Here is a 12,364-nt window from a genome sequence, read left to right on the forward strand (position 1 = left end):
CACTCACAGAGCCCAGAAGCCGCAGATGCCAGCACCAGCGAACATGGTGCTGCAGCAGAGGTCCCACCACTGAATGCTCGCCCCGTTAGCAATCCGGGCGAATTGGACCCCCACCTGCAGGCGGCCCTGAAAGAATTCCCCGCTGACGACCATGAGGGACGTCGACAGCTGATCCAGCAATACCAGGAGCGAGCCGAGGCCCGAGCCGAGCGGGAGGCCCAAGCGGAGCGGGAGTACCGGCTGCAGATGGCCCAACTGCAAATGCAAAGGTCGTCCCAGTCCAGCCGTGAGCCCAGCAGCGCTCAGACACCAAAGCCCCGGCCCGACCACTTTCCTGTTATGGAAAAGGATGGGGACTTGGACACTTTTCTGCGGGCCTTTGAGAAAGCCTGCAGACAGTACCAGCTGCCTACACAAGAATGGGCACGATACCTGACACCAGGGCTGAGAGGCAAAGCTCTGGAGGCGTTTGCTGCCCTCCCTCAAGAACAAGATGGTGACTATGAGGCCATCAAGCAGGCTCTCATAGCCAAGTACCAGCTTACACCCGAGGTGTACCGTAAAAAGTTTCGGACCCTCCAACGTGGCCCACACGACAGTTACAGTGATGTGGTGCATGGACTGGGGACCCACTTTGACCAGTGGACCCAAGGACTGTCAGTGACCACCTTTGCACAGCTGCGAGACCTGATGATCAAAGACCAGTTCTTCCATCTTTGCCCAACTGAGGTGCGACAGTTCGTGATGGACAAAGAACCCAAAGACATGACGAAAGCAGCGCAGATTGCCGATGCCTATGAGGCCAACCGTAGATCGGAAGTACGGAAGCCAGTCACCTCCAGCTGGAGAGGGGGTAAGCCTGCATCCAACGCCAGTACCCCTGCCAGCCAACACCCCAGAGGTCCTGTCCCCGTGGCCAACAGCACCAGACCTACCACCGAACTTCGCCAGTGTTACCATTGCAGGCAGACTGGTCACATCAGTCCCCGATGTCCAGCCAAGCAGAAGAACCCCTCATCCCAGGCCCCAGGGCCTAATGCAGCAGTTCTTTTGGTGGGTGGTGTGGCTGGGAGGGGGTGTGATAACGTACAGCAGGTCATTGTGGGAGGTCATGTTGCTACAGGCCTCAAGGACACCGGGGCTGATCGAACCCTCATCCGACCCGAACTGGCGGCCCCTGAAGAAATCATTCCGGGGAAAACCCTAACTGTCACTGGAATTGGGGGCATCAGCTGTCCCTTACCGATGGCCCGGGTTTTTATTGATTGGGGTGCCGGGAGCGGGGTGAAGGAAGTGGGGCTGTCTGATAATTTGCCCACTGATGTTTTGTTGGGGACTGATTTGGGGAGGTTGTTTGCATACTACGTCATTGACACCCCTCTCCAATCTACTAATGAGGGTAAAGTTAACCCTGGTGATGATGATGATGATGGGAAATCGCATGTGTTACCTGACCATGCTTTATCTTGTAATGTTGCATCTGATAACCATTTTTTCCCTAGGATTGATAGTGGAAATGTTGTACCTGTGCCAACTGTATCTGATAATGATGTTTCTGTGAAAGTTGATGTGTCCATAGGTACAGGAGTGCTCAGCCACGTCGCTCTGCGGAGTGAGACGGCTGAGGAACCCCTAGCAGGGGCAAGTGTCGGTGCTACCGGAAATGGGGAGATGCATGGGAACCGTGAGGAAGGTGATGCCATGCAATTGACCAGTGCCACCGAGGAAGGTAACTGGCCCATAAGTAGCAATGCTCCTGAGGTAATGGGGGTGGATGGGGAGGTAGAGCCCATAGCAGCGTCGGCTGATGGGTCTGTAGAAACCCCCGGGGAGACAGCCTACGTAGCTGCTGTCACCCGCAGTCAGAGTGCCCGGAACGCAGATAACTGTCTGCCTCCCGGACTCTCCTCAGTCATCAGTGTGACTGAACCAGAGGTGGACCCCGAGCAGGTCCCAGAGGGTTCCCGTGGGGAAGGGACCCTGACATCGCTTCTGGCTTCCCCTAGCCAGGAGTTTCAGGCCGCTCTGCACACAGATGCGAACCTAGAGAGTTTGAGACAACTCGCCGGGACGTCATTCTCCGAGACTGATAAGGAGAAGGTGTTCTGGGAAGGAGGAAGGTTGTACCGGGAGACAGTACCCGGAGAATCACAAAAGGAGTGGTTGAGGGAAAGACAGCTGGTCGTCCCACAGCAATTCCGGGGTGAGTTGTTGCGGATTGCCCATGAGATCCCGCTAGCTGGACACTTGGGGATCAGCAAAACTAAGGCCCGGCTGTCTCAACACTTCTATTGGCCTAAGATGGGGACAGATGTGTCAAACTACTGCCGCTCCTGTGTCACCTGTCAAAGAGTGGGGAAGGCGGGGCCTGCTCTTAAGGCTCCCCTGATCCCTTTGCCAGTGATAGAGGAGCCTTTCCAGAGGATTGCGGTGGACATTGTGGGCCCGCTGGCCGTCTCCAGCAGCTCTGGAAAGCGATTAATTCTTACTGTGGTAGACTACGCTACCCGGTACCCAGAGGCAGTAGCTCTGTCGTCAACTAGGGCAGATAAGGTGGTGGATGCCCTGTTGGCCATCTTTTCACGGGTAGGATTTCCCAGGGAAATGCTTACTGATCGAGGGACCCAATTTATGTCTCACCTAATGGAGGCTCTCTGTAAGAAAATGCAGGTGAAGCACCTGGTATCGAGTGCGTATCACCCACAGACCAATGGCTTGTGTGAACGCTTCAATGGTACCCTCAAACAGATGCTACGCATGCTGGTTGAGACACAAGGGCGTGACTGGGAGCGGTACCTCCCACACCTGCTATTTGCTTACCGAGAGGTTCCGCAGGCCTCGACGGGGTTCTCCCCCTTCGAGCTCCTGTACGGCAGGCGAGTCCGGGGACCCCTTGGGTTGGTAAGAGAATCCTGGGAAGAGGAGCCGAACCCTTCTGAAGTGTCCATAGTGGAGTATGTCATGCGCTTCCGTGACAAGATGCAGACCTTGACACAGTTGGTGCATGACAACATGACGCAGGCTCAGGCTGATCAGAAGCACTGGTACGACCAGAACGCCCGGGAGCGGACCTACCACGTGGGTCAAAAGGTGTGGGTGCTGGTTCCTGTACCAACGGATAAGCTTCAGGCAGCCTGGGAGGGCCCGTACGTCGTCCACCAACAGCTCAACCCGGTCACCTACGTGGTCACGCTTGACCACACTCGGGGTAGGCGAAAGGCCTTTCACGTCAACATGATGAAGGCTCATCACGAACGTGAACCTTTCGTCCTACCGGTCTGCAGCGCACCCGAAGAAGGGGAGGAAGACACCCTCCTGGACATGCTGGCCCAAGCCAAGGCCCGTGGGTCCATTGAGGACGTGGAGGTAAGCGCCTCGCTAGATGAACCACAGCAGTTGTAGTTGCAAACCACACTGGAACCCTTCCGGGTCGTGTTCTCCAACCGGCCTGGAAGGACTGAGTTAGCCATCCACGAGGTGGACACCGGGAATCACGCCCCACTATGGCGAACACCCTATCGAATCTCTGACCAGGTGCAGCAGATTATGCGCCAGGAGATCGATGAGATGTTGCAGCTGGGGGTGATTCGACGGTCAAAGAGCGCGTGGGCCTCACCTGTAGTTCTCGTGCCAAAGAAGGACCGGACCACCCGGTTCTGCGTGGACTACAGGGGGCTCAACGCCATTACAGCCTCTGACGCGCACCCAATGCCGCGCATCGAGGAGCTGCTTGAGAAGTTAGCTGGCGCAGAATACCTGACAATAATGGATCTGAGTCGCGGATACTGGCAGATTCCCCTGAGCCCCGAGGCGCAGGAGAAGTCCGCCTTTATCACCCCCTTTGGACTGTACGAGTCCACGGTCATGCCCTTCGGCATGAAGAATGCCCCTGCCACTTTCCAGCGGATGGTCAATCTCCTGCTTCAGGGACTGGAGAAGTACGCTGTGGCATACTTAGATGACATTGCCATCTTCAGTTCCTCCTGGGATAAACACCTGCAGCATCTCGAGGAGGTGCTCGGGCGAATTCACCGAGCAGGACTGACTGTCAAGCCGGGAAAGTGCCAGATGGGCATGAGGGAGGTTCACTACCTGGGGCACCGGGTAGGTGGAAACACCCTAAAGCCAGAGCCTGACAAAGTGGGCATGATCGTGAACTGGCCCACTCCCAGGAACAAGAAACAGGTGATGTCCTTCCTGGGCACTGTAGGGTACTATAGGCGCTTCGTGCAGCACTATAGTAGCCTGGCAAAACCTTTGACGGACCTCACCAGGAAGAAGCTACCCCACATCGTCAACTGGACAGATGGCTGTGAGGGGGCCTTCCAGGCGTTTAAGACCGCACTGTGCAACGCCCCTGTGTTGAAAGCAGTCGACAGCAGTCGACCGTTCTTGGTACAGACCGACGCCAGCGAGTTTGGCCTTGGTGCTGTGCTCAGCCAGGTTGACTCGGAGGACCAAGAGCACCCCGTGTTGTACCTGAGCCGGAAACTTTTGCCGAGGGAAGTGGCCTACTCCACCATTGAGAAGGAGTGCCTGGCCATAGTCTGGGCCCTGCAGCGCTTGCAGCCCTACTTGTACGGTCGCACCTTCACGGTGGTGACCGACCACAACCCTCTGCGCTGGCTAAGCACCATGTGTGGAACTAATGGCAGGTTGCTACGCTGGAGCCTTGCCCTTCAGCAATTTGACTTCACCATTAAACACAAAGCGGGCAAAGAGCATGGGAATGCAGATGGACTCTCCCGCCAGGGTGAACCCACGGAGGTGCGCATGGAGGCATACCGAGAGGTTCTGCCGCCGTAGCGCACGCCAAAAGGGGGAGGTGTCACGATATGGTATGAAATATCATAAGTTTAGTTCTCTTGTCAGCCCAGGATGTGGGCTAAGAAACCCCCCTTGTCTTTTACTTCAGAGTTGAGCTTGCCGTGCCAATGTATGTGAGAGGGGAGTTTTATTGAAGAAAGGCATTTACGACCGGCATTTCCTGCCGGGTAAGCTCTTGTCCAGCATCAATGGAATGGAAACTTCTAGAACACATGGAAGTTCTTTGTTCCATTTTTGTAAGATATTAGGCGAACGATTTAAAATACGAACACCAAATTATATCGTCATAATCACACTCGGAGGATCTACGCATCACTCTAACTACGGGCTTCTAACTCCATCTAAAAAAGAAGTAGTGATTGCTCTGTACATAATAGGACATATTTGATCTCATCGGAATGCCCACGATACTACGAGATGAATGATGGGTATGGTGCGATTATTTTATGTTCTGTAGCGAAGTTACGGGCATCAGATATATTTAATGCCCAGTGAGTAATACTGAAGAAGTAGGAGGGGTTGGAAAAGCCAGCCCTTTCTGTGAGGTCACAGGCTGTAGGTTATAAAGTTGCTGGCAGGCTTCCAGGGGGGGAGTTGTGAGTTTTTACCTGAAGCGACCAGACTGCGAGTGCAAATGCACTGGGATAGATGGAAAGCTCTCCTAGCCTGTTGCCTGCAATGCAATGATCTGAGAATATGTGAGTGTTACCTTTTCTTCATTTAATCCTTTTATTTTTATAATTACCTTGTACATATTTGCAATTGTCTCATTTGTAACATCTTTGTAAAATATTTTGATAAACACTGCATAAACTTTATGGGTATATTATTTCATGCCAGTTATTTCTCCATGCTCTAAAAACGTACCCTGTCTCTTGAAGGGAAAGTACGCTACTGTTTTGGGGTTTGCTTCGGACCCGTTTAATCGAGGCTGGTGGCAGTGATACCGTGTACTGTGCAGGCTTTTGGGTTTCACTGTAGCGACTGCGGCTTGATAATTATTGTTCCTGCCTGAGTGGGAGTAGTTATCGCGTCGCTGCAGCGCGCCCAATAGCCAGTACATAGCAGGCAGCCTTTCTGGCGACTAATTTCCCTAGGTGCAGTACCTAATCTGACCTGACGGTAAGGGGGGCGCCAGAGAGCTGCAAGGTTCAAGTGGAACTGTAAGCGGGATACACAAATCCCTGCAGTTCATGGTATATTGAAGAGCAGTGGGATACCTAAAATAAGCCCCTGCTGTAAACTAAGAGGTCAATAGCATTGTGTGTGTTCTTTTCATCACATTGTGGCAGTGGAGGGATAACTAGGATAAGCCCCCTGCACATGTGATAGCCGTCTGCTGGTCTAAAGTCACCCCAATCCGTGACATATTGTGGGCAGCGGCTAAGGGATCATGACAGTCACGGTGTGAATCGTGACATAAGGGATAACAGGTGTAAAGAAGGTATAAAGGGATAACATGTATAAAGAAGGTATAAAGGGATAACAGGTGTAAAGAAGGTATAAAGGGATAACAGGTGTAAAGAAGGTATAAAGGGAAAACCGTTATAAAGAAGGTATAAAGGGATAACAAATAGAAAGAAGGTATAAAGGGATAACAGGTATAAAGAAGGTATAAAGGGATAACAGGTATAAAGAACGTATAAAAGTATAACATGTATAAAGAAGGTATAAAGGGATAACAGTTATAAAGAACGTATAAAGGTATAACAGGTACAAAAAACGTATAAAAGTATAAAAGAACGGGTATAAAAAGGGATAAAGGGATAACAGGTATAAAGAACGTATAAAGGTATAACAGGTACAAAAAACGTATAAAAGTATAAAAGAACGGGTATAAAAAGGGATAAAGGGATAACAGGTATAAAGAACGTATAAAGGTATAACAAGTATAAAGAACGTATAACAGGTACAAAAAAACGTATAAAGAACGGGTATAAACAGGTATAAAGAAGGTATAATGGGATAACAAGTATAAAGGTATAAATGGGATAACAAGTATAAAGGTATAACAGGTATAAAGAATGTATAAAGGTATAACAGGTATAAAGAATGTATAAAGGTATAACAGGTATAAAGAAGGTATAATGGTATAAAGAACGGGTATAAACAGGTATAAAGAAGGTATAATGGGATAACAAGTATAAAGGTATAACAGGTATAAAGAATGTATAATGGTATAAAGAACGGGTATAAACAGGTATAAAGAATAGAGATGAGCGAGTGTACTCGTTGCTTGGGTTTTCCAGAGCACACTCGTGTGGTCTCTGAGTATTTGTTGGTGTTCGGAGATTTAGTTTTCATCACCGCAGCTGAATGATTTACAGCTACTAGCCAGGATGAGTACATGTGGGTGTTGCCTGGTTGCTAGGGAATCCCCACATGTAATCAAGCTGGTTAATAGCTGTAAATCATTCAGCTGAGGCGATGAAAACTAAATCTCGGAACACTAATAAATACTCGGAGATTATCCGAGCGTGCTTGGGAAAACCCGAGCAATGAGTATATTCGCTCATCACTAATAACGCACTGGCACTGGCCACAAATGGTTGTTAGTGGTGGGAGGACGAATGGATGACCAGAACATAAAGTGCCCGTGCCACTATAATCAGTGCCATCTCACTCCATGTATCCACTGAAATAACCTCAAATGCCAGATATACAATGTGTTATACCTTCATAATTAAGGAAGATAACATATTAATATCAAAATGGCTCTCTTATAACCAAGGGTGAGTGTAACACTCTAAGGATACATTATGATCAAGAAACTATGGCTCCATTAAATCTTACCCATACCCTACGTGGTGGAATGTGTCACCTGCCCCAAAGGGCACTCTTACTTATAACTGCAGACTCTTGTGGATGAAATTCTGTTCGTACCATTGCAGTCTATGGCCTTGGATAATGCCGGTTTTAGGGGAATTAAGCTGGAATCCATGAAAACACTGAGAAACGCAGTGTCAACAGGGCCTGAGGTATGAAGGACATGACCCAGACCACCATCCTGTACCGCAGCTTGCGTACATCATCAGCCATGTGTGGATGTGTCATGGGTCATCACATTTCCATGCAGAATATATCTGTGCTTTATAGCCCAAATAACAAAAAGTGACCGTCACATCCAAACAATAAAACAGGTGTAAACATATGCAAGCTAAGAGATCTACTTCTATATTTCACTGAAAAATTAAAGCTGCACTCTCCCACCCATATAATTGGGAGAGGAGTCACATTAGGCAGGTTTCCAGCAGAGAAGATCGCCTTGTCGCTGGCTGCTGGGTCCACATGAATTGGTCAGTTTATGTGCTAAGTATCTCCATTTTTCCTATTTTCTAGAGCAGCAATGCCATTCCAATTTCATATATTCCATCTTTTCGTACTATAGTGTTACAGAGTGCAGCTTTAATTCTTTTGCTTTTTATAGTCCCAGATGTCGATGGTCACTGATGTGGTGACTCATTAGAGCTCCGGTCTCAGATGTCTTCTCCAGAAGCCTCTCTACCATTACATTCTTCCCATAGACACAGTTCTTAGTGCTGACTCATTATTGCGTGGATGATAATAATTATCATGTTTATCCCACAGAAACCATCGCTACAGATGGAGCCGGTAGCACATGTCCGAAGAGAGAGCCAACGAGGAGACGACGAAAACCAGCCAAAACCCATCGCAAGCTGACCACAAGCTCCCCGGAGAGGCTTTCCTTACATCTACTAAAATGTTATGAATTCATTACCCACCCTCACGATAGCAATGTGCACTCCAGCAGTGAGGGGTCCATGCTTGCCGAGGGGAAACCAGCCGGGGGGCATGACCCCATAATAAGTACATCCAAGGGTCACATCCCGGTATTTATTAAGACAGAGACTCACAGCGTCATTGAGGATTCTTCTCTGGCATCAGATGTGCCAAAACCTTCCACAGACCGGCCGCTAAGCTCACAAAAGAGAAACAGTACAAAGGCAAAGCCATTCCTTTGCACCGTGTGCGGAAAGAGATTTAGCCAGAAGTCTTTGCTTATTCAGCATCACCGAAACCACACAGGGGAGAGACCGTACCCATGTATGGAGTGTGGCAAGGGCTTCACGTCCTGCTCGCTGCTCATTCGACACCATAAAATACACACAGGAGAAAAGCCTTTCGCTTGTCAAGAATGTGGCAAACGCTTCAGTGAAAGTTCCCAATTAGTTCGCCACCAGAGAACCCACACGGGTGAACGGCCATACACATGTATCGAGTGTGGCAAAAGCTTTAGTGAAAGCTCTAAGCTGGTTATTCATCAGAGGACGCACACCGGAGAGCGTCCGTATTCATGTAGTGACTGCGGGAAGAGTTTCAGTGTACGCTCCCATCTCATCACACACAAGAGAACTCACACCGGGGAACGGCCATATACCTGCAATGAGTGTGGTAAGAGCTTCAGCGAGAGCTCGAAGCTGGTCATGCATCAGAGGATACACACTGGAGAGAAGCCATACACATGTACAGCTTGTGGGAAGAGCTTCAGCCAGAGGTCTGTACTGGTTACCCACCAAAGGATACATACAGGGGAGAAACCATACACCTGCCCAGAATGTGGGAAGTGTTTCATTGATAAGGTGGGCTGTGACCGACATCGCGTCACCCACAGTAATGAGAAGCCTTTCCAGTGCCTGCTCTGTGGAAAGAACTTTAGTCGCAACTCTGATTATAATAAACACCAGAGAACCCACACTGGGGAGAAGCCATACAGTTGTTTGCAATGTGGGAAGAACTTCAGCTGGAGTTATCAGCTTGTCAGACATCAGCGTGTCCACACTGGGGAGAAACCGTACACCTGCATTGAATGTGGGCGGAGCTTCTGCTGGAGCTATCAACTTGTGACCCATCAAAAGACCCACTCTATGGAAAACTCCTACATGTAGCGGTCCAACAAAGAGTGACAGACCTGTGATATCTACAGCATGCATCTGAAGCCTGGCATGCAGTCCAAGTGTCGGTAGTCATCCGTCTTCACAGTCAGATTAGACACCGAGAAGCTTGCTCATTGTGATCGTCATATACAGACTGTATGCACTTTTATAGAGGACACTACACCTGAGTGTGTGACTGGGATCCAGACCTATGTACCATTAGTTCCGAGGTGACGACTAAGATGCCATATCTGTATTATTACACCACATAGGAGAGTGACTTTTGTGTAGCCACGTAATGACAGTCTTTAGAGATGACATGTACAAACTATTGACTCCAGGAAGAAATGGAAGAGAGCAAACGAGAATTAAAAATCTAGAAACACTTTCCCAAAATGAATTACTATCTGAGAAATGGTCACATTGCAAGTAACTAGAGGGAATCATGGTCACATTGGCCATACCAGAGTTGGCAACATGGTCACATTGCCTATACAAAAGGGGGGAGAAATGGTCACATTACTCATACAAAAGGGGGGAGAAATGGTCACAATACTCATACAAAAAAAGGGGGGAGAAATGGTCACAATACTCAAACAAAAAAAAGGGGGAGAAATGGTCACATTACCCATACAAAAGGGGGGAGAAATGGTCACATTACTCATACAAAAGGGGGGAGAAATGGTCACATTGCCCGTACAAAAGGGGGGAGAAATGGTCACATTGCCGATACAAAAGGGAGGAAAAAGTCACATTGACCATACAAAAGGGGAGAGAAATGGTCACATTGATCATACAAAAGGGGAGAGAAATGGTCACATTGCCCATACAAAAGGGGGGAGAAATGGTCACATTGCCCGTACAAAGGGGGAGAAATGGTCATATTGCCAGTACAAAAGGGGAGAGAAATGGTCACATTGCCCATATAAAAGGGGGGAGAAATGGTCACATTGCCCGTACAAAAGGGGAGAGAAATGGTCACATTGCCCATACAAAAAGGGAGAGAAATGGTCACATTGCAAGTAACTAGAGGGAATCATGATCACATTGGCCATACCAGAGTTGGCAACATGGTTACATTGCCTATACAAAAGGGGGGAGAAATGGTCACATTGATCATACAAAAGGAGGGGGGTAATGGTCACATTTCTCATACAAAAGGGGGGAGAAATGGTCACATTTCTCATACAAAAGGGAGAAATGGTCACATTACCCATACAAAAGGGGGAGAAATGGTCACATTACTCATACAACAAGGGGGGAGAAATGGTCACATTGCCCGTACAAAAGGGGGGAGAAATGGTCACATTGTCCGTACAAAAGGGGAGAGAAATGGTCACATTGCCCATACCAAAGGGAGGAAAAAGTCATATTGACCATACAAAAGGGGAGAGAAATGGTCACGTTGATCATACAAAAGGGGAGAGAAATGGTCACATTGATCATACAAAAGGGGGAGAAATGGTCACATTGCCCATACAAAAGGGAGGAAAAAGTCACATTGATCATACAAAAAGGGAGAGAAATGGTCACATTAATCATACAAAAGGGCAGAGAAATGGTCATGCAAAAGGGGACAGAAATGGTCACATTGATCATACAAAAGGGGGGAGAAATGGTCACATTGCCCGTACAAAAGGGGAGAGAAATGGTCACATTGTCCGTACAAAAGGGGAGAGAAATGGTCACATTGCCCATACCAAAGGGAGGAAAAAGTCATATTGACCATAATAAAGGGGAGAGAAATGGTCACGTTGATCATACAAAAGGGGAGAGAAATGGTCACATTGATCATACAAAAGGGGGAGAAATGGTCACATTGCCCATACAAAAGGGAGGAAAAAGTCACATTGATCATACAAAAAGGGAGAGAAATGGTCACATTAATCATACAAAAGGGCAGAGAAATGGTCATGCAAAAGGGGAGAGAAATGGTCACATTGATCATACAAAAGGGGGGAGAAATGGTCACATTGCCCATACAAAGGGGGGGAGAAATGGTCACATTGTCCGTACAAAAGGGGAGAGAAATGGTCACATTGCCCATACAAAAGGGGAGAGAAATGGTCCCATTGCCCCTACAAAAGGGGGGAGAAATGGTCACATTGCCCATACAAAAGGGGGAAGAAATGGTCCCATTGCCCCTACAAAAGGGGAGAGAAATGGTCACATTGCCCATACAAAAGGGGGAAGAAATGGTCACATTGCCCATACAAAAGGGGAGAGAAATGGTCACATTGCCCCTACAAAAGGGGGGAGAAATGGTCACATTGCCCATACATAAGGGAGGAGAAATGGTCACATTGCCCATATAAAAGGGGAGAGAAATGGTCCCATTGCCCCTACAAAAGGGGGGAGAAATGGTCACATTGCCCATACAAAAGGGAGGAAAAAAGTCATATTGACCATACAAAAGGGGAGAGAAATGGTCACGTTGATCATACAAAAGGGGAGAGAAATGGTCATGCAAAAGGGGAGAGAAATGGTCACATTGATCATACAAAAGGGGGGAGAAATGGTCACATTGCCCATACAAAGGGGGGGAGAAATGGTCACATTGTCCGTACAAAAGGGGAGAGAAATGGTCACATTGCCCATACAAAAGGGGAGAGAAATGGTCCCATTGCCCCTACAAAAGGGGG

General features: G+C 48.4%; 1 protein-coding gene across 2 annotated transcripts in view; it reads left to right on the forward strand.

Annotated features, from left to right (window-relative positions):
• Positions 1-11,806, forward strand: part of LOC143817525 (uncharacterized) — a 157,411-nt gene extending 145,605 nt beyond the window's left edge. For both annotated transcript variants that reach the window (XM_077299007.1, XM_077299006.1), the window contains exon 3: positions 8,416-11,806. In XM_077299007.1, the coding sequence (XP_077155122.1) occupies positions 8,416-9,734 (1,319 nt within the window). In that variant the 3' untranslated portion in view covers positions 9,735-11,806. The remainder of the gene's footprint in view (positions 1-8,415) is intronic.
• The last annotated feature ends 558 nt before the right edge of the window (positions 11,807-12,364 follow it).

This window comes from Ranitomeya variabilis, chromosome 3 (assembly GCF_051348905.1).
Source record: "Ranitomeya variabilis isolate aRanVar5 chromosome 3, aRanVar5.hap1, whole genome shotgun sequence".
Classification (NCBI taxonomy): Eukaryota; Metazoa; Chordata; class Amphibia; order Anura; family Dendrobatidae; genus Ranitomeya; species Ranitomeya variabilis.